The sequence below is a fragment of the Hypanus sabinus genome, chromosome 17 (assembly GCF_030144855.1).
Source record: "Hypanus sabinus isolate sHypSab1 chromosome 17, sHypSab1.hap1, whole genome shotgun sequence".
Taxonomy (NCBI): Eukaryota; Metazoa; Chordata; class Chondrichthyes; order Myliobatiformes; family Dasyatidae; genus Hypanus; species Hypanus sabinus.
In genome coordinates, this window is record NC_082722.1 from 84,709,661 (window position 1) to 84,733,396 (window position 23,736).

The window sequence follows — 23,736 nt, forward strand, 5'->3', positions numbered from 1 at the left end:
ATTCTATAAGTATGTGAAGAGTAAGAGGATAATACGTGAGAGAATAGGACCAATAAAGTGTGACAGTGGAAAAGTGTGTATGGAGCCGGAGGAGATAGCAGAGGTACTTAATGAATACTTTGCTTTATTCACTACAGAAAAGGATCTTGGTGATTGTAGGGATGACTTGCAGAGGACTGAAAAGCTTGATGATGTAGATATTAAAGCAAAGGATGTGCTGGAGCTTTTGGAAAGCATTAAGTTGGATAAGTCACTGGGACTGGACGAGATGTACCCCAGGTTACTGTGGGAGGCGAGGGAGGAGATTGCTGAGCCACTGACAATGATCTTTGCATCATCACTGGGGACAGGAGAGGTTCCGAAGGATTGGAGGGTTGCGAATGTTGTTCCCTTATTCAAAAAAGGGAGTAGAGATATCCCAGGAAATTATAGACCAGTGAGTCTTACCTCAGTGGTTGTTAAGTTGATGGAAAAGATCCTGCGAGACAGGATTTATAAACATTTGGGGAAGCATAATATGATTAGGAATAGTCAGCATGGCTTTGTGAAAGGGAGGTCGTGCCTTATGAGCCTGATTGAATTTTTTGAGGATGTGACTAAACACATTGATGAAGGAAGAGCAGTAGATGTAGTGTATATGGATTTCAGCAAGGCATTTGATAAGGTGCCCCATGCAAGGCTTATTGAAAAAGTAAGAAGGCATGGGATCCAAGGGGAGATTGCTTTGTGGATCCAGAACTGGCCTGCCCACAGAAGACAAAGAGTGGTTGTATTCTGCATGGAGGTCGGTGACCAGTGGTGTGCCTCAGGGATCTGTTCTGGGGAATGTTCTCTCGTTTTTACTATATACCGTACCAGTAGTTATGGTCGAAGTGACAATAAAAAGTGACTTGACTTGACTATTTTTTGTGATTTTTATAAATAATCTGGATGAGGGATGGATTAGTAAATTTGTTGATGACACAAAGGTTGGGGGTGTTGTGGATATTGTGGAGGGCTGTTAGGATGCAAAACTGGGCTGAGAAGTGGTAGATGGAGTTCATGCCATATAAGTGTGAGGTGGTTCATTTTGGTAGGTCAAATATGGCAGAATATGGTATTAATGGCAAGACTCCTGGCAGTGTGGAGGATCAGAGGGATCTCGGGGTCCGAGTCAAAGCTGCTGCGTAGGTTGACTGTGGTCAAGAAAGCATGCGGTGCGTTGGCCTTCATCAGTCGTGAGATTGAGTTTAGGAGCCAAGAGGTAATGTTGCAGCTCTATAGGACCCTGGTCAGACCCCACTTGGAGTGCTGTGCTCAGTTCTGGTTGCCTCACTACAGGAAGGATGTGGAAACCATAGAAAGGGTGCAGAGGAGATTTACAAAGATGATGCCTGGATTGGATTATAAGAATAGGTTGAGTGAACTCGGCCTTTTCTTCTTGGAGCGATGGAGGATGAGAGGTGACCTGATAGAAGTGCATAAGATAATGGAATGAGAAGCATTGATCGTGTGGATAGTCAAAGGCTTTTTCCCAGCGCTGAAATGGTTAGCACAAGAGGGCACAATTTTAAGGTGCTTTGAAGTAGGTACAGAGGAGATGTCAGGGGTAAGTTTTTTTACGTAGAAAGTGGTGAGTGTGTGGAATGGTCTGCCGGCAACAGTGGTGGAGGAGGATATGATAGGGTCTTTTAAGAGACTCCTGGATGGGTACATGAAGCTTAGAAAAATAGAGGGCTATGGGAACCCTAGGTAATTTCTAAGGTAAGGATATTTTCCGCACAGCTTTGTGGGCCGAAGGGCCTGTATTGTGCTGTAGGTTTTCTATGTTTCTGTTAACAAATAACCACTTAAAGGCAATTTGTCTGAGGGTATAACATCATTAACAAATACCCACCTAAATGCAGCATCTCTCAGAGTATTCATCATTAACAAATACCCACCTAAAGGCAGCGTCTCTGAGAGTATGAAACATTAACATGTACCCACCTAAAGGCAGCGTCTCTGAGAGTATGAAACATTAACAAATACCCAACTAAAGGCAGCATCTCTCAGAGTATTCAACATTTGCTCCCCAAATTCCATCAGTATGTGGACCTTGCAACGAGAGGGGAGAATGCGTTGGATCTTGCTTATACAAACATCCCCGACGCGTACCAGGCAGAGCCCCGCCCCCGCCTCAGTTACTCAGACCACATCTGTGTTATGCTAATCCCAGCATACAGACCGCTCGTCAGGCACTCCAGACCAGTTCAGAAGCAGGTGAAAACCTGGCCAGCAGGAGCCATCTCTGCTCTTCAAGGCTGCTTTGAGCACACTGACTGGCACATGTTCAGGGAGGCTTCAATCGATGGCGACTCTACCAACTTAGAGGAGTACACAGCATCAGTGACCAGCTACATCAGCAAATGCATTGATGATGTTACTCTGTCCAAGACCATCACTATACGCGCCAACCAGAAGCCATGGATGACTGCAGAGGTGCGTGCGCTGCTGAGGACCCGCGACTCCACCTTCAGAGCAGGCAACGAGGCCACTCTAACAACAGCGAGGGCCAAGTTGTCCCGAGCCATCAGAGGGGCAAAGCGTGCACATGCCCAGCTAATCCACAGCCACTTCCAGGACAGCGGCGACACGCAGCGCATGTGGAAGGGCATCCAGGACATCACTAATTACAGGACAACATCACCTGACTGTGCAGGTGATGCCTCCCTCCCAGATGCACTGAATAACTTCTACACCCTGTTTGAGGTGGAAAATGACATGTCGGCGAGGAAGTCCACCCCTCCTACAGATGACCAGGTGCTGTGTCTCACCGTGGTCGATGTGAGAAGAACCCTGTGCAGGGTCAACCCACGGAAGGCTGCTGGACCAGACAACATCCCTGGTAGAGTGCTCAGAGGATGTGCAGACCAGCTAGCAGATGTTCTCACTGACATCTTCAACACCTCCCTGAGCAGCGCCACCGTTCCAACATGCTTCAGGGCCGCCACCATCGTCCCCGTGCCGAAGAAGTCTTCAGTGACCTGCATAAGTGACTACCATCCCGTTGCACTTACATCCATCATCATGAAGTATTTTGAGAGGCTCATCATGAGGCATATCAAGACCCTGCTGCCCACCTCACTGGACCCCCTGCAATTTGAGTACCGTCCCAACCGCTCAACAGAGATGCCATTGCCACCACCCTCCACCTAGCCCTAACCTACCTTGACAAAAAAGACACATACATTCGGATGCTGTTCGTAGACTTCAGTTCAGCATTCAACACAATCATCCCTCAGAAACTGATTGGAAAGCTGAGCCTACTGGGCCTGAACATCTCCCTCTGCAACTGGATCCTAGACTTCCTGACTGGGAGACCTCAGTCAGTCTGGATCGGGAGCAGCATCTCCAACACCATCACACTGAGCACGGGGGCTCCCCAGGGCTGTGTGCTCAGTCCACTGCTGTTCACTCTGCTGACCCACAACTGTGCTGCAACACACAGCTCGAACCACATCATCAAGTTCGCCGATGACACGACCGTGGTGGGTCTCATCATCAAGAACGACAAGTCAGCTTACAGAGAGGAGGTGCAGCAGCTAACGGACTGGTGCAGAGCCAACAACCTGTCTCTTAATGTGAACAAAACAAAAGAGATGGTTGTTAACTTCAGGAGGGCATGGAGCGACCACTCCCCGCTGAATATCGATGGCTCCTCGGTAGAGATTGTTAAGAGCACCAAATTTCTTGGTGTTCACCTGGCGGAGAATCTCACCTGGTCCCTCAACACCAGCTCCATAGCAAAGAAAGCCCTGCAGCTTCTCTGCTTTCTGTGAAGGCTGAGGAAAGTCCATCTCCCACCCCCCCCCCCCCCATCCTCATCACATTCTATAGGGGTTGTATTGAGAGCATCTTGAGCAGCTGCATCACTGCCTGGTTCGGAAATTGCACCATCTCAGATCGCAAGACCCTGCAGCGGGTAGTGAGGTCAGCTGAGAAGATCATTGGGGTCTCTCTTCCCGCCATCACGGACATTTACACTACACGCTGCATCCGCAAAGGAAACAGCATTATGAAGGACCCCATGCTCCCCTCATACAATCTCTTCTTCCTCCTGCCGATTGGGAGAAGGCTCCGAAACATTCGGGCTCTCGCGACCAGACTGTGTAACAGTTTCTTCCCCTGAGCTATCAGACTCCTCAATACCCAGAGCCTGGACTGACACCTTGCCCTGTTGTCCTGTTTATTATTTATTGTAATGCCTGCACTGTTTTTGTGCACTTTACGCAGTCCTGTGTAGGTCTGTAGTCTAGTGTAGCTTTCTCTGTTTTTTTACGTAGTTCAGTCTAGTTTTTGTACTGTGTCATGTAACACCATGGTCCTGAAAAACGTTGTCTCTTTTTTACTATGTACTATACCAGCAGTTATGATCGAAATGACAAGGCAGCATCTCTCGGAGTATTCAACAGAGTATTCAACATTAGCAAATACCCACCTAAAGGCAGCATCTCGGAGAGTACAACAACATTAACAAATACCCAACTAAATGCAACGTGTCTGAGAGTGTAACATGTTTGCAGATGTTTTGATTACAGGCGTCCCCCCTTTACAAAGGCAGAGCATTCCTATGAAACCTTTCTTAAGCCAAAATGGTGTAAAGCAAAGAATCATTCATTTATATGGGAAAATTTTTCGTAAAAGCGAAAATCCTCTTTGTAATGCAACAACAGGTGACTATTGTAGTTCTTTTGAAAAAGTGAAGTGGCGTAAAGTGATCAGTCGTAAAGCTGGGGACACCTGTATTGATTTCTTGGGATCTGGATATTATCAGCAAGCAGGTAGGGGTGAGCTACTCAGTGTTGCTGCGGTGGAGATCCAGGCTTTAAATGCAGCGCTGAGTGCACTTAGTAGCCAGTTTATTAGGTACTTCTTTTACTGAATGAAGTGGTCAGTGAGTCTATGTTCGTGGTCTTCTGCTGCTGTAGCCCATACACTTTTAAGTTCAACATATTGTGGATTCAGAGACCCTTTTCTTCACACCACTATTGTTATGCATAGTTATTTGAGTTAGTATCGCCTTTCTGTCAGCTTACCCAGTCTGTCCATTCTCCCCGACCTCTCTCATTAACAAGGCATTCAGGAAAATGAGGGGGGATCTTTTAGAAACATTCTGAATGTTAAAAGGCCTGATCAGATTTGATATGGCAAAGTTATTTCCCATGGTAGGAGAGTCCAGGACAAGAGGGCACGACTTCATGGTTGAAGGACATCTATTTAGAACAGAGATGCGGAGAAATTACTTTAGTCAGAGGGTGGTTAACCTGTGGAATTTGTTACCACAAGTGGCTGTGGAGGCCAAGTTATTGAGTGCATTTAAGGCAAAGATAGATAGGTTCTTGATTAGCCAGGGCATCAAAGGGTTTGGAGTGAAGGCAGAGGAGTGAGGATGACTGGAAGAATTGGATCAGCCCATGATTGAATGGCGGAGCAGACTCAATGGACCCAATGGCCTATTTCTGCTCCTGTATCTTATGGTCTTATTTCAATGTGTTCATGTCTCATTCTGTTGGGAATTTTGTGCATTTCAATGTGATCATCTCTCATTCTGTTTAACCACAGATAGTACAGACCTAGTCTGTTTAATCTCTCGCCATATGATAAAGCCGTCATCCTAGGAGTCAGTCCATCATCCTGGTGGACAAGGACCTCTCTCACACAGTCTGGGATTGTGTTGTGGAGTGGGTTTAAGTCACGTGTTGCAGACAAGACTGATTGAACTGCATGCCTTCATCTTCCTGTACTCCCGAACTCAGCATTCAACTCTGGCAGTTTTGAGTTGACACAGTTTTGTTTTAACAGGTGAAACCTGGATTCGAAGGCAAGGATGGAGAGCTGCTAGTTAAAGGACCATCACTATTCCGAGAATATTGGAACAAGACAAAAGAAACCGCAGAATCATTTACATCAGACGGCTGGTTCAAGACAGGTTTTGTATAGACTTATCTTTACAACTCAGTCCTTCCATTGAATAATCCCCTGAGGATTCAGAACATGTAACTAAACGGAACACTGGATAGATTGCACTCAGAGTATGTGTGCAGTTCTGGTCGCCAGGAAGGATGTGGTTGTGCTGTAGCAATGTTACTGGATTGGAGGAATTTGAATCAGAGTCAGGTTTAATATCACTGTGTGTGCCATGAAAGTTGTTTTGCAGCAGGAGTACATTGCAGTACATAATAAAAACTAAAATTATAATATGCATGCAAAAAAATAAATAAGTAGTGTAAGAAGAGAGTGAAACAAATAGTGAGGTAGTGCCCATGGGTTCATTGTCCATTCAGAAATCTGATGGTGGAGGGGAGGTAGCTGTTCCTGAACCACTCAGTGTGTGTCTTCAGGCTCCTGTACTTGCTCCCTAAATCAAACAGAGCAGTACAGCATTGAACATGCTATTTGGCTCATGATGTTGTGCCAGCCTCGGTGCCAATTTAAACTAAATGTCCTCCTGTGTATCATCTATATCCCCCATTCTCTTCATATTCATGTGTCTGTCTAAAGCCTCAAATTTAGGTTCCAGTTCTGTGGAAACAGATACTTGCAGACACCTACAGGAGTTTGCACAGAAAAATCACCACCACCAAGGTGAAGCCAGTGAACCATGGCACCCTTCCGTGGAATACATGCAATGCTTTTAAATATACTGTACCTTTTTTGAATTATTCTCACTGGAATCTGTAGCATGTAATTTCCCATACTTTTAAATCAACTTAATGATCTACAAATTTCACGATCATCATAAGGACTTGTCTGACTTACCTCTCAACTAGGCAGGTACGGCACCTTTAAGCAGACAAAGATTCATCACTGTGGCTGAAGTGAGGCAGGATCGAAAGAAGATTCAGAAAGTTGTAAAATTAGTCATGGTATTAGTATCCAAGACATCTTCAAGAAATGGAGCCTCAAAAAGATGGCGTCCATTATGAAGGAGCCTCAGGACATGCCCTCTTATTGGTACTGTCAGCAAGGAGATACAGAAGCCTTAAGGCGCATACTCAGCGATTCAGGAACAGTTTCTTCCCCTCTGTCATTCAATTTCTAAACGGACATTGAACCCACAAACATCATATCACATTTCTGTGCAAATTATTTCTGCTTTTGCAGTATTATTTTTAATTTAACTATTTAATAATCATATATACTTACTGTAATTCATTTTTTCTATATTCATCAGTTGATTACATTGTACTGCTGCTGCTAAGTTGACAAATTTCACAGTGTATGCAGGTGATATTAAATCTAATTCTGATTCTGAAAAGGTGGGGGCTCCAAACCAGTCTGAAATGCAGATGGATGAGATCCCTTCTACCCAGCATCTTATTAGCAAAAGTGCAGTTACTGGAGAAAAAATGTGCAGTCATGGCAAGATTGCTGTATCAAAGGGAAATGAGAAATTGTTATGTTCTGAGTTTTACTGAGACATGGCTTACTTAGAGTATGTCAGATCTGCCAATCAGACCTGAAGGCTCCTCAATACACAGGATGGACAGAACTGCTGATTCAGAAAAGGCAAAAGGTGTAAATGTGTGTTTCATGATAAACTCTTTGTGGTGCTCCAGTGTAGAATTGCAACAGAGGGAATTTGGTGAATGTCTACGAGACGGCTTTTTAGAGCAGATTGTGCTTGAGACTGCAAGGGGAAAGGCTACCAATGCACACGATGCTGGAGGAACTCAGTAGGCCGGGCAGCATCTATGGAAAAGAGTACAGTTGGCATTTTGGGCCGAGACCCTACCTTGGATTGGGTGTTGCATAATAACACAGATCTTATTAGGGAGCTTAACATAAAAGAACCCTGAGGAGGCAGTGATCATAATATGATTGAATTCATACTGCAGTTTAAGAGAAAGAAGCGTAAGTCACTTGTAACAGTATCACAATGGAATAAAGGGGATTACAGAGACATGAGAGAGAAGCTGTCCAGGTAGATTGGAGGAGAATACTGGCAGGGATGACAGCAGAGCAGAGGTGGCTGAAGTTTCTGGGAACAGTTCACAAGGCACAGGATAGATATGTCCCACAGAAGTTGTTCTCAAATGGCAAGGGTAGGCAACTGTGACTGACAAGGGAAGGTAAGGACTGCATAAAAGGTAGCAAAATTGAGTGGAAAGTTGGATGATTGGGAAGCTTTTAAAATCCAACAAAAGGCAACTAGAAAAGCTATAAGAAGGGGAAAGATGAAATATGTGGGCAAACTAGCAGGATACCAAAAGTTTTTCAGTTGTATTAAGAGTAAAAGGGAGATGAGAGTTGAGATTGGACCACTGGAAATTGATGCTGGTGAGGTAGTAATGGGGGACAAAGAAATGGTGGATGAATTTAATAGGTACTTTGCGCCAGTCTTCACTGTGGAAGACACTAGAAGTGTGCCAAAGGAGTCATGGAGTAGAACAAAGTGCCATTGCTATTACAAAGGAAGAAGTGCTAGACAGACTGAAAGGTCTTAAAGTGGATATGTCACTTGGACCAGATGGACTATGTCCTAGAGTCCTGAGAGAGGTTGCTGAAGAGATAACAGATACATTGGTCATGATCTTCAAGAAGCACTTGATTCTGGCATGGTCCCAGAGGACTGGAAGAGTTACTCCACTCTTTAAGAAGGGAGGAAGGCATCAGAGAGAAAATTTTAGGCCAGTTAGCCTAACCTCAGTGATAGAAAAAGTGTTGGTGTCGATTATTAATGATGAGATTTTGGGGTACTTGGAGACTAATGATAAAATAAGTCAAAGTCAGCACGGTTTCTAGGAAGGGAAATCGCACCTGACAAATCTGTTAGATTTCTTTGAGGAAGTAACAAACAAGGTGGACAAAGGAGAGGCAGTGGATGTCATTTACTTGGATTTTCAAAAGGCATTTGATAAGGTGCCATACAAGAGGCTGCTTAACAAGGTAAAATCTTATGGTATTACAGAAAGGATAAAGGCATGGATAGCGGAATGGCTGGCAGGCAGGAGGCAGTAAGTAGGAATAAAGGGGATTTTTTTTCTGGTTTGCTGCTAGAATGGTCTTCATGGGTCTGTATTGGGACCGCTACTTTTCACATTGTTTGTTAATAAATTAGATAATGGAATTGATGGCTTTGTGGCAAAGTTTGCAGATGTTTGTAAGCAAAGACATAATGAGCTTTTATAAGACACCAATCAGGCTGCACTTTGATTATTGTTGACAGTTTAGGTTCCCATATCTCAGAAAGGATGTGTTGTCATTGGAGAGTCCAGAGAATGCTCGGATGATTCCAGGAATGAAGGGGTTAACATATGAGGAGCATTTGGCAGCTTTGGGCTTGAACTCACTGGAATGTAGAAAAATGCTGGGGGATCTCATTGAAACCTACCGAATGTTGACAGGACTACATAAGATGGATGTGGAGAAGATGTTTCCTATGGTGGGGGTGTCCAGAACTAGAGGGCACAGCCACAATATTGAGGGACAACCTGTTAGAATAGAGGTAAGGAGGAATTTTTTTTAGCCTGAGAATGGTGAACCTGTGGAATGTTCTGCCACAGACTGTGGTGGAGGCCAGGTCCATTGGTATATCTGAAGCGGAAGTTGATCATTTCCTGATTGGTTATGGTATTAAAGAATATGGTGAGAAGGCAGGTGTATGGGGATTGAGTGGGATCTGGGATCAGTCATGACTGAATGTCAAAGCACCTTCGATCAGCAGAATGGCCTAGTTCTACTCCTATGTCTTATGGTCTTGTGGCTGTTTTGTTGTACTTGAGTTCCCTCAACTTTGAACAACTAATGATCAAATATCGTCCATTCTATTTACCAAGAGCGTTCTCCAGTGTGATCTTGACCGCAGTTTACATTTCACCATCGTACGACTGTAATCAGGCGCTTGTGGTTCTGCATGATGCTGTCTCCAAAGAAGAAACAGAACATCACAAAGCATTTTAAATCATGGTTAGCAACTTTGGTCCAGGCTTATTTGAAGAAAACCCTGCCCAATTACCATCGACATATAACCTGTAGCACCAGATGTCCCATCATACGAGACCAGAGCTATTCTAAGATGAGGAATGCTGACTGTTCCAGGCCCAGAGAGCATTTTGAGAAACCTGATCACTTGGCTGTCCTTCTTCTACCTGCAGACAAACAAAAAGCAAGGCTCCAGAGATTAGGACAACAAAGAGGTGGTTGCAGAAGGCAGAGGAGTGGTACAGGATTGCTTCAAGTTGGTAGACAGAGCTGTGTTTAAGGACGCATCTGTAGATCTGAATGAATATACCACAGTTGTCACAGACTTTATAAAAAGTTGTAGAGACGTGTGCCCTCACTAAATCATTCAGGGGTATTCCCCAGCTGGAATCCCTGATGAACCATGAGATCTGCAATGTGCTGAGAGCCAGATCAGAGGCATTCAAGTCTGGTGAGCAGGAAAGCTACAAGAGGTCCAGGTGCGGTCTCCAGAAAGCCACCTCACAGGCGAAGTGGCAATTCCGGACTAAACTTGAGTCAATGACACCTGTGGCAGAAATTGAATGCTATCATTTCTTGTATAGTGAAATTAAATGATATATGTGACAACAGGTCTTTGCTTCCTGATGAGCTCAATGTCTTCTATGCTCACTTTGCCCATTAAAACATGGAGGAACCATCACAAATTCCCACAGCCATCGCTGATGCTGTAATTTCAGTCCCTGAGGCCAACACGAGAGCATCCTTCAGGAGGGTGAACCCACAGAAAGCATCAGGCACAGACTGAGTAGCTGGCTGAGAACTAAAGACCCATGCTGATCACCTGGTTGCAGTGTTCACTAAGATCTTTAACCTCTCGCTTCATCAGTCTGAGGTCCCACCTGCTTCAAGCAGGCTTCGATTATTCTGGTGCCTAAGAATGTGGTAACCTGCCTCAATGACTATTGCCCAGTAGCACTTAGATTCAGAGGTTCATTTACTATCAAAGTACACAACTCTGAAATTCTTCTTCTCCAGATAGCCATAAAACCAAGAAAGAAAAGAATGGCTGCACAATCACCAACCCCCAAATCCTTCCTCCCCTCACGAAAACAGAACAGGCACATTGACCACAAAATCCCCCTCTCCCATACACAAAAACACAAGAAAGATGGGGCAAAAACAAAGAATATAAAATACATAAGATTGAACTAAAGTCTTCAGTCCAGGTTTATACCCAAAATATAGAAAACCTGGGTAATGTTCTCTGGGCACAGTGGCAGTCTTGTCCCTCTCCGGTAGCAGCGTGATTTCAACACTGATAAAAATAGGCAGGCAGCTGATGCCTGCATAAGACCATAAGTCACAGGAGCAGAATTAAGCTATTCAGCCCATTGAGTCTGCTCCGCCATTTCATCATGCTTAATCCTGGATCCTACTCAACCCCATACACCTGCCTTCTCGCGATATCCTTTGATGCCCTGACCGATCAGGGAACTATTAACTTCCACCCATGAACTTGGCCTCCACTGCAGTCTGTGGAGGAGCATTCCACAGGTTTACTACTCTCTGGCTAAAAACAAATCCTCCTTACTTCTGTTCTAAAGGGTTGCCCCTCAATTTCGAGGCTGTGCCCTCCAGTCTTGGATACCCCACCATAGGAAACATCCTCTCCACATCCACCCTATGAGAGTGTCACATCCTTTCACCGTTCAGTAGGTTTCAATGAGATCCCCCTCCCCCCCCATTTTTCTAAATTCCAGTGAATTCAGCTCCAAAGCTGTCAAACACCTTCATATGTTAACCCCTTCATTTTCAGAGTCATCCTCATGAACCTCCTCTGGACTCTCTCCAATGACAACTCATCCTTTCTGAAATATGGGGTCCAAAACTGTTGACAATACTCCAAGTGCAGCCTGACTAGTGTCTTATAAAGCCTCAGCTTTATCTCCTTGTTTTTATATTCTGTTGCCCTTGAAATAAATGCCAAAACTGCATTGTCTTCTTTACCACAGACTCAAGCTGTAAATAAACCTTCTGGGAGTCTTGCACAAAGTCTCCAAAGTCTCTCTCTCTAGTATGCATCAATAGTAATGAAGCGTTTTGAGAGTTTGGTGATGAAACATATCAACTCCTGCCTGAGAGGCAACTGAGATCCACGTCAATTTGCCTACCACAGCAACAGGTTCACAACAGATGCCATTTCATTGCCTCTTCACTCAACCATGGAACATGTGGATAGCAAAGATGCATACATCAGGATGCTCTTTATCCACCAGAGCTCGCCATTCAATACTATCATCCCCTCAAAACTAATCAATAAGCTTCAAGACCTTGGCCTCTATACCTCCTTATGCAATTTAGAAACATAGAAAACCTGCAGCACAATACAGACCTTTCGGCCCACAAAGCTGTGCCAAACATGTTCTTACCTTAGAAATTACCTAGGGTTACCCATAGCCCTCTATTTTTCTGAGATCCATGTACCTGTCCAGGAGTCTCTTACCCCTGACATCTCCTCTGTACCTACTACCAAGCACCTTAAAACTGTGCCCTCTTGTACTAGCCATTCCAGCCCTGGGAAAAAGCCTCTGATTATCTACACGATCAATGCCTCTCATCATCTTATACACCTCTATCACGTCACCTCTCATCCTCCATTGCTCCAGGGAAAAAAGGCCAAGTTCACTCAACCTATTTTCATAAGGCATGCTCGTCAATCTAGGCAACATCCTTGTAAGTCTCCTCTGAACATCCTTCCTATAGTGAGGCGACCAGAACTGAACACAGTACTTCAAGTGGGGTCTGACCAGCTGCAACATTACCTCTCAGCTCCTAAACTCAATTCCACGATTGATGAAGGCCAATGCACTGCATGCTTTCTTAACCACAGAGTCAACCTGTGCAACAGCTTTGAGTGTCCCATGGACCCCAAGATCCTCCACACTGCCAAGAGTCTTACCATTAATACTGTATTCTGCCATCATAGTTGACCTATCAACTACCTCATGCTTATCTGGGTTGAACTCCATTTGCCACTTCTCAGCCCAGCTTTGCTGTCAGAGGTTACATCCTGCTGTAACCTCTGACAGCCCTCCACACTATGTACAACACACCCAACCTTTGTGTCATCAGCAAATATACTAACCCAACCCTCCACTTCTTCATTCAGGTCATTATAAAAATCACGAAGAGTAAGGGTCCCAGAACAGATCCCTGAGGCACACCACGGGTGTGCAGAATATGACCTCCATGCAGAATATGACCCATCTACAACCACACTTTGCCTTCTGTGGGCAAGCCAGTTCTGGATCCACAAAGCAATGTCTCCTTGGATTCCATGCCTCCTTACTTTCTCACTAAGTCTTGCATGGGGTATCTTGTCAAATGCTTTGCTGAAATCCATATTCACTACATCCACTGCTCTACCTTCATCAATGTGTTTAGTCATATCCTCAAAAAATTAATTCTGGCTCGTAAGGCACGACCTGCCTTTCACAAAGCCATTCTGACTATTCCTGATCATATTATGCCACTCCAAATGTTCCTAAACCCTGCCTTGCAGGATCTTCTCCATCAACTTACCAACCACTGAAATAAGATTCACTGGTCTATAATTTCCTGGGCAATCTCTACTCCCTTTATTGAATAAGGGAACAACATCCAGAACCTTTCCCATCCCCATTGATGATGCAAAGATCATCGCCAGTGGCTCAGCAATCTCCCTCACCTCCCACAGTAGCCTGGGGTACACCTTGTCTGGTCCTGGCGACTTTTCCAACGATGCCTTCCAAAACCTCCAGCACATCCTCTTAATATCTACGTGCTCAAGCTTTTCAGTCCACTGCAAGTCATCCCTACAATCGCCAAGATCCTTTTCCGTTGTGACTACTGAAGCAAAGTGCTCATTAAGTACCTCCGGTTCCATACACACTTTTCCACTGTCACACTTCATTGGTCCTATTCTCTCAGATCTTATCCTTTTGCTCTTCACATACTTGTAGAATGCCTTGGGGTTTTCTTTAATCCTGTCCGCCTAGGCCTTCTCATGGCCCCTTCTGGCTCTCCTAATTTCTTTCTTAAGCTCCCTGCTGCTAGCCTTATAATCTTTAGATCTCTATCATTACCTAGTTTTTGAACCCTTCGTAAGCTCTTCTTTTCTTCTTGACTAGATTTACAACCGCCATTGTACACCATAGTTCCTGTACCCTACCATCCTTTCTCTATCTCAGTGGAACACACCTATGCAGAACTCCACACAAATATCCCCTGAACATTTTCCACATTTCTTCTATACATTTTCTTGGAAACATCTGTTCCCAATTTATGCTTCAGTTCCTGCCTGATAACCATAACCATATAACCATTTAACAATCACAGCACGGAAACAGGCCATCTTGGCCCTCCTAGTCCGTGCCGAACCCTTAATCTCACCTAGTCCCACCTACCCGCACTCAGCCCATAACCCTCCACTCCTTTCCTGTCCATATACCTATCCAATTTTACTTTAAATGACACAACTGAACTGGCCTCTACTACTTCTACAGGAAGCTCATTCCACACAGCTATCACTCTCTGAGTAAAGAAATACCCCCTCGTGTTTCCCTTAAACTTCTGCCCCCTAACTCTCAAATCATGTCCTCTCGTTTGAATCTCCCCTACTCTCAATGGAAACAGCCTGTTCACGTCAACTCTATCTATCCCTCTCAAAATTTTAAATACTTCGATCAAATCCCCCCTCAACCTTCTACGCTCCAATGAATAAAGACCTAACTTGTTCGACCTTTCTCTGTAACTTAATTGCTGAAACCCAGGTAACATCCTAGTAAATCGTTTCTGCACTCTCTAATTTATTGATATCTTTCCTATAATTCGGTGACCAGAACTGCACACAATATTCCAAATTTGGCCTTACCAATGCCTTGTACAACTTTAGCATTACATCCCAACTTCTGTACTCAATGCTTTGATTTATAAAGGCCAGCGTTCCAAAAGCCCTCTTCACCACCCTATCTACATGAGACTCCACTTTCAGGGAACTATGCACAGTTATTCCTAGATCTCTCTGTTCCTCTGCATTCCTCAATGCCCTACCATTTACTCTGTATGTTCTATTTGGATTATTCCTGCCAAAATGTAGAACCTCACACTTCTCAGCATTAAACTCCATCTGCCAACGTTCAGCCCATTCTTCTAACCGGCATAAATCTCCCTGCAAGCTTTGAAAATCCACCTCATTTTCCACAACACCTCCTACCTTAGTATCATCGGCATACTTACTAATCCAATTTACCACCCCATCATCCAGATCATTTATGTATATTACAAACAACATTGGGCCTAAAACTGATCCCTGAGGCACCCCGCTAGTCACCGGCCTCCATCCCGATAAACAATTATCCACCACTACTCTCTGGCATCTCCCATCTAGCCACTGTTGAATCATAGCCTCATATTTCCCCTTACTCCAGTTAAACACTTTTTAAAAGGTCCTGTTTGACGAACTTACTAGAGGACATAATGAATGCAGCGGATAGAGGGGAACAGGTGTATATCGTGTACTTGGATTTCCAGAAGGCGTTCAATAAGGTGCCGCACAAGAGACTTACAAATAAGATACGGATGCATGGAGTCAAAGGAAGTGTTTTGACATGGATAATGGATTGGTTAACCAGTAGAAGGCAGAGAGTTGGTATAAATGGGTATTTCTCCAGTTGACCGTGGGTGGTGAGTGGGGTGCCGCAGGGGTCAGTGCTGGGTCCGCAGCTGTTTACCATTTACATTGATGATTGGGACTGGGAATGGGGGACTGAGCGTAGCGTGGCAGAATATGCTGATGACACTAAACTGAGCGGAAACGCAAATTGTACAGAATAGTGGAGAGTCTGCAGAGGGATATAGAGAGGTTAAGTGAGTGGGCCAAGGTCTGACAGATGGAATACAAAGTTGGTTAATGTGAGATCATCCACTTTGGAAGGAATAGAAGAGCAGATTATTATTTAAATGGTGAAAGATTGCAGCATGCCATTGTGCAAAGGAACTTGTTCATGAATCGCAAAACATTGGCTTGCAAGTACAACAGGTTATTATGAAAGCAGGCGGAATGTTGGCGTCCATTGCTGGAGGGATTGAATTATTGAGTAGGGAGGTCATGCTGCAACTATACAGGGTACTGGTGAGGCCGCACCTGGAGTACTGTGTGTAGTTCTGGTCTCCATTCTAGAGGAAGGATATACTGGCTGTGGAGGCAGTGCAGAGGAGGTTCACCAGGTTGATTCCGGAGATGACGGGGTTAACCAATGAAGAGAGATTGAGTCACCTGGGACTATACTCTCTGGAATTCAGAAGAATGAGAAGGGATCTTATAGAAACATACAAAATTTTGAAAGGGATAGATAAGATAGAAGTAGGAAAGTTGTTTCCATTGGTAGGTGAGACTAGAACTAGGGGACATTGCCTCAAGATTCAGGAGAGAAGATTTAGGACTGAGATGAGGAGAAACTCTTTCCCAGAGAATGGTGAATCTGTGGAATTCTCTGCCCAGGGAAGTAGTTGAGGCTTCTTCACTAAATATATTTATGATACAATTAGATAGATTTATACATAGTAGAGGAATTAAGAGTTATGGGGAAAAGGCAGGTAGATGGAGCTGAGTTTATGGACAGATCTGCCATGATCTTATTGAATGGTGGGGCAGGTTCGATGGGTTGGATGGCCTACTCCTGCTCGTATTTCTTGTGTTCTTGTATTTTCCTAACTTGTGTGTTCCTATCCCTCTCCAGTGCTGTGGTAAAGGAACTAGCATTGTGGTCACTTGATCCTTGATTTCCTCACTTGCAGACCCTAGTCATTTCAGATAGGCAACATCTCTTCCACAATTTCCCTCGGCAGAAATGCACCACAAGGCTGTGCGCTTTGGCCCTGCTGTACTTACTTTAAACTTATGAATCTGAGGCCAAGCCTAGATCCAATGCCATATTCAAATTTGCTAAAAATACCGCTGTTGTTGGCGGAAGCAAAGGTGGTGATGAATCAGCATATTGGAGGGAAATTGAAAATCTTGCTGAGTGGTGCCACTGCAACCTCTCACTCAATGTCAGAAAGACCAAGGAGCTAATTATTGACTTTAGGAGGAAGAAACCAGAGGTCCATGACCCAGTCCACTGCAGAGGATCAGAGATGGAGACGGTCAGCAACTTTAAATTCCTCGACGTTAACATTTCAGAGAAGCTGTCCTGGGCCCAGCATGTAAGTGCAATTACGAAGTATGCATGGCAACGCCTCTACTTCCTTAGGAGTTTGTGATAATTCGACACGATGTCTATAGTTTTGACGAACTTCTATAGATGTGTTGTGGAGAGTATCTTGACTGGCTGCATTACAGCCGGGTATGGAAACACCAATGCCCCTAAATACCAACACACATACACAGGAAGCATTGTTGCAGGAAAGCAGCATCCATCATCAGGGACCCCCATAACTCAGATCGTGTTCGCTTCTCACTGCCACCGGGATGAATGTACAGGAACCTCAGATCTCACAGCACCAGGTTCAGGCTCAGAAATTGTTAGTAACAATTGGTTCTCCCTGGCATTGGTAACGTCTCCTGGAGAATGGGAACTTCTCCCTAGTATCGGCAACTTCTCCCTGGGATTGGAAACTTCACCCAGGGAATGGGAATTTCTCCCTGCGAAAAGGAAGATCACACTGGGAACAAAAACTTTTCCTAAGGATTCAAGGTGACGCCAGCAAAAAACACGACCAACAGCGACGTCCTATAGAACATAAGAAATCTACAGCACATTACAGGCCCTTTGGCCCACAATGTTGTGCTGACCATGTAACCTACTCTAGAAACTACCTAGAATTATCCTACCAAATCACCTTCTATTTTTCTAAGCTCCATGTACCTATCTTAAGAGTCTCTTAAAAGACCCTATTGTATCCGTCTCTACCACCTTCACTGGCAGTGTATTCCACGCATCCAACACTCTGTGTGGAAAAACTTACCTCTGACATCCCAACTTCCAAGCACCTTAAAACTATGCCCCCTTGTGTTAGCCATTTCAGCCCTGGGAAAAAGCCTCTGACTACAACACAGAGATAGGCCATTTGGCCCATCTGGTCAGTGCCAAAATGTTAACACGAGGAAATCTGCAGATGCTGGAAATTCAAACAACACACACAAAATACTGGTGGAACACAGCAGGCCAGGCAGTATCTATAAGGAGAAGCACTGTCGACATTTCGGGCCGAGACCCTTTGTCACCTAAAACGTCAACAGTGCTTCTCCTTATAGATGCTGCCTGGCCTGCTGTGTTCCACCAGCATTTTGTGTGTGTTGCCAAAATGTTATGCTGCCTACTCCCATTTACCCACACCTGGACCACAGCCGTCTATACCCCTCCTCTTCATATCTATAGGACCATAAGACAGGAGTAGAAGTAGGCCATTCAGCCCATCAGCTCCATCATGGCTGATCCCGATCCCAATCAACTCCATACACTAGCCTTCTTGCCATATGCTTCGATGCCCTGACCAATCATGAAACATCAACTACCACTTTAAATATACCCACAAACTTGGCCTCCACCACGATCTGTGGCAGAGCATTCCACAGATTCACTACTCTCTTGTTAAAACAATTCCTCCTTACCTGTCATTGATAATAGTCTGCACTGTTGTTCCTTCTATAAAAATGCATTATCATACATTTCCGGACACTTTGTTCCATCTTTTTTTGCCCGTTCTTCCAATTTGTCTAAATCCTGCTGCAATCGCATTGCTTCCTCGGCACCACCTACCTTTCCACCCATCTTCGTATCATCTGGAAACTTTGCTACAAAGCCGTTAATTCCATAATCTAAGTCACTGACAAACAATGTGAAAAGTAATAGTCCCAATACTGACCCCTGAGAAACACCACTGGTCACTGTCAGCCAACAGAAAAAGCCCCCACCGAGCACTACACTCCGTCCACCTCCCAGTGGCCACCCATTTTAATTCCGCTTCTCATTCCCACTCCGATAAATCATTCATGGCCTCATATTGCAACATATAAGATTATTAAGGGATTGGACAAGATAGAGGCAGGAAATACGTTCCAGATGCTGGGAGAGTCCAGTACCAGAGGGCATGGTTTGAGAATAAGGGGTAGGTCATTTAGGACAGAGTTAAGGAAAAACTTCTTCTCCCAGAGAGTTGTGGGGGTCTGGAATGCACTGCCTCGGAAGGCAGTGGAGGCCAATTCTCTGGATGCTTTCAAGAAGGAGCTAGATAGGTATCTTATGGATAGGGGAATCAAGGGATATGGTGACAAGGCAGGAACCGGGTATTGATAGTAAATGATCAGCCATGATCTCAAAATGGCGGTGCAGGCTCGAAGGGCCGAATGATCTACTTCTGCACCTATTGTCTATTGTCCTACATTATTGTGATGAGGCCACACTTAGGTTGGAGGAACAACACCTTATATTCTGTTTGGCTGGCCTCCAACCTATGGTATGAACATTAATTTCTCCAACTTCCAGTAATGCCTCTCCCCCTTCACCATTTTCCATCCCCTTTTCCCTCTCTCACCTTATCTCCTTGCCCGCCCATTGCCTCCCTCTGGTGCTCCTCCCCCCTTTTCTTTCTTCCATGACCTTCTGTCTCTTTCACCAACTTCCCAGCTCATCACTTAATCCCTCCCCCTTCAGGTTTCATCTATCACCAGGTGTTTCTCTCTCCCCTCCCCCCATCTTTAAAATCTACTCCCCAGCTTTCCTTTCCGGTCCTGTTGAAGGGTTTTGGCCCAAAATGATGACTGTACTTTTCCTAGATGCTGCCTAGCCTGTTGAGTTCCTCCAGTTTGTGCATGTTGCTTGGATTTGTAGCATCTGCAGATTTTCTCTTGTTTGTGACCCCATTATTCCCACATGCTGCCTCCTGCCTGTCAGCCATTCCTCTATCCACGCATTTCCTGTAATGCCATGGGATTTAAAATTGTTGGGCAGCTTTGTGTGTGGCACATTATCAAACGCTTGTCCTGTCAGCTTATAACTTACTCAAAGAACTCTTAACAGGTTTTTCAGGCAAGGACAGAAGCCATGCAGACTTTATCATATTTTAACATTAGTCTCCAAGCACCTCAAAACCTCATCCTTAATAATGGATTCGAACACTTTCTCAAGCACTGAGGTTAGGCTAACTGGCCTATAATTTCCTTTCTTTTGTCTCCCTCCCTTCTTAAAGAGTGGAGTGACATTTGCAATTTTCCAGTCCTCCAGAACCATGCTATAAATAAGTGATCCTTGAAAAATTCATAACTAATGTATCTGCCATCTCTTCAACAACCTATCTCGGGACTGTGGGTTGTAGTCCATCTGGTCCAGGTAACTTACCCACAAGACCTTTGAGTATGTCTAGCACTTTTTCCTTTGCAATGGCAATGGCATTCACTCCTGTTCCCTGACACTCACGGACCTAACATGGTGGACAAGCTATGTCAGTGCCAGAATCTGTGGGGACATGTGGGCTGTCCTCTGGTGTGCTGGGCATTGACACAAACGATGCATTTCACTGTATGTTTCCATGTACACATGATAAATGAATCTGATTTGAAAGAGAGGTATAGATAGGGTAATTGCAAGCAGGCTTTTACCACTGAGGTTAGGTGAGACTAGAACTAGAGGATATGGGCTTAGGGTAAAAGGTGAAATGTTTTAAGGAGAATCTTCTGCACTCACAGTGGTGAGAGTGTGGAATGAACCGCCAGTGCAGGTGGTGGATGTGAGTTCAATTTCAACATGTAAGAGAAATTTGGACAGGGACATGATCTTTCAAGAATCACTTGATTCTGGCAAAGTCCAGGAGGACTGGAAAATTGAATGGAGCTGCAGAGCAGACTCGATGGGCTGATTAGCCTAATTTTCCTCCTGTGTCTTATAGTCTTACATTCAGCAAAAGGTGAGGTGTGAAACTTGTGGCCACTGTGGAGCTTGTGCTGTGCTCTGGGAGTTCAGCATGTACATTTCCTGTTAGACACATGTGGCTCTGGACCACACATTGTTCAGCACGGACTGGCGAAAGGGGCAGACACACAGTGGGTGCAGTCTAGTGCGCACAAGGGGTGACATCATGCATTACGGGAAGAACAGCATGGACAACAGCGAGGATGAAGCGAGGGCAAGGACCTGGAGGAGCACACACTCAGACCTGAGGGCCAGAGGTCCATGTGTCCAGCGTTCAAGGCCCAGAGTTCTGGTTTAAGATGGTGCTGGTAATGCCCTGTGACTACTTATTAGCAGCAAAAAAACAAAACTACTGAACACCTTATTTATAACGTTTTATTGATGACAAACAACGTTAACGATGGTGAAGCGAATGGTGGCAGAGGCAGAGGCTCAGATGTGAAATGGTCAGGGCTAACAGAGGTGCAGGTAAGGCCTAGTCAAGGCAAGCAAAGGCAGAGGCAGGGACAAATCACAACTAAGGTGGAGATGTGTTTTCCCTGAGAACTAGGAAAGCCCAATGTCTGATCGATTTAAACATCCGGTTGAATCATGTTCTGAGAGTGAAGAATGATCTGATATTTGGATGACCTAAGCGCCAGGCCAGATTGAAAAGGTCAGGGTGTCAGGACCAGAGGTGAGGTGAGGGCTGGTTCTGCTCGCTGTTCTGCATTAAACTGAGGCTGTGGCCTGCCCCGGTTGCAATGATGTCTAGCTTTACATCTACAGTCCTGTAATGTTTACTCAGCTTTGCAATGAATTGAGGCTGTGGCCTGCTCCGGCTGCAATAACTTTGTGTCTTTTGTAAAACTTCATTTCTGAAGCTATGTGCTCATTTTTATAGTTTGCATGATTTGTTTCTTTTCGCTGTGCATTGGGTGTTCGACTGTGTTTTCACTGGGTTCTTTGAGGTTTCTTTGTTTTGTGGCAGCCTGTGAGGAGATGAATCTCAGGGTTATATAATGTTTACATACTTTGATAATAAATGAAATTTGAACTTTGAGTTCAAAGTCCTGTGATCAGTGAGTCTTGGAGTTAACATCGGAGGTCAAAAACAGTCATTGACAAATCTGGAAGTTGATGCCCATAGGTCCAAACCCCGGGTGGACATGTCTGCAAGTCCATAGTCAAGGCCTGTTTAGGGATTGTCAACATGACCTCTTGTGTGGTAGGTCATGTCAAATCAACCTTATTGAGTTTTTCAGGAGGTTATCAGGAAAGTTGATGAAAGGTGGGCTGTGAATATTGTCTACATGAACTCTAGTAAGGCCTTTGACAAGGTCTAGTTATTTATCAACACACATAAAATGCTGGAGGAACTCATCGGGTCAGGCAGCATCTATGGGAAAGAGTATAGTCGATGTTTCCGGCCAAAACCCTTGTGGATAATAATTAATCCACTACTGACATGAGGCTTACTAGCCGATAATTTCCCAGTATATTATTCAAGCCTTTTTTAAAAAATGTAACATGAACTATCCTCCAATCCTACATCACTTCAGGGTATTTTATGTGTCTCTACCAGTTCTGTGCAATTTCCCACAGGGTCCGAGGGAACATGCTGTTGAACCCTGAGGATTTATTCCCCACAGGGCCCAAGCAAACACATAGTCAGTTCCTGGGGATGTATTCCCCACAGGGTCCGAGGGAACACGTTATCAGGCACTAGGGATTTATTCCCCACAGTGTCTGAGGGAACATGTTGTCAGGCACTAGGGATATATTCCCCACAGGGTCCGAGGGAACACGTTATCAGGCACTAGGGATTTATTCCCCACAGGGTCCGAGGGAACACGTTATCAGGCACTAGGGATATATTCCCCACAGTGTCTGAGGGAACACGTTGTCAGGCACTAGGGATATATTCCCCACAGGGTCCGAGGGAACACGTTGTTGAACCCTGAGGATTTATTCCCCACAGGGTTCAAGCAAACACATAGTCAGTTCCTGGGGATGTATTCCCCACAGGGTCCGAGGGAACACGTTATCAGGCACTAGAAATTTATTCCCCACAGTGTCTGAGGGAACACGTTATCAGGCACTAGGGATTTATTCCCCACAGGGTCCGAGGGAACACGTTATCAGGCCCAGGGTATATATTCCCCACAGTGTCTGAGGGAACACGATGTCAGGCCCAGGGTATATATTCCCCACAGTGTCTGAGGGAACACGTTGTCAGGCCCAGGGTATATATTCCCCACAGTGTCTGAGGGAACACGTTGTCAGGCCCAGGGTATATATTCCCCACAGTGTCTGAGGGAACACGTTGTCAGGCCCAGGGTATTTATTCCCCACAGGGTCCGAGCAAACACATCAGTTGTCAGGCCCAGGGTATATATTCCCCACAGTGTCTGAGGGAACACGTTGTCAGGCCCAGGGTATATATTCCCCACAGTGTCTGAGGGAACACGTTGTCAGGCCCAGGGTATATATTCCCCACAGTGTCTGAGGGAACACGTTGTCAGGCCCAGGGTATTTATTCCCCACAGGGTCCAAGCAAACACATCAGTTGTCAGGCCAGGGTATATATTCCCCACAGTGTCTGAGGAAACACGTTGTCAGGCCCAGGGTATATATTCCCCACAGTGTCTGAGGGAACACGTTGTCAGCCCCAGGGTATATATTCCCCACAGGGCCCAAGCAAACACATCAGTTGTCAGGCCCTGGGGATTTATTCACTCTCAATTTGCCTCAATGTGTCTTGTCCCTGTGATTGTTCAACAAGTTGCTGTAATAACCTCCAGCAATGTGGCGCACGTGGGAATCACTGAACTCCCTTGGGATTAACAGCAGCCCAGATATTGCAGATTAGGTTCAGGTC

The 23,736-nt window shown here is 45.0% G+C and overlaps 1 protein-coding gene across 1 annotated transcript in view; it reads left to right on the forward strand.

Annotated features, from left to right (window-relative positions):
- The window catches only part of acsf3 (acyl-CoA synthetase family member 3), a 120,872-nt gene that overhangs the window by 84,613 nt on the left and 12,523 nt on the right, over positions 1–23,736 (forward strand). The window contains exon 6 of the mRNA XM_059993385.1: positions 5,824–5,950. Within this exon, the coding sequence (XP_059849368.1) occupies positions 5,824–5,950 (127 nt within the window). The remainder of the gene's footprint in view (positions 1–5,823; positions 5,951–23,736) is intronic.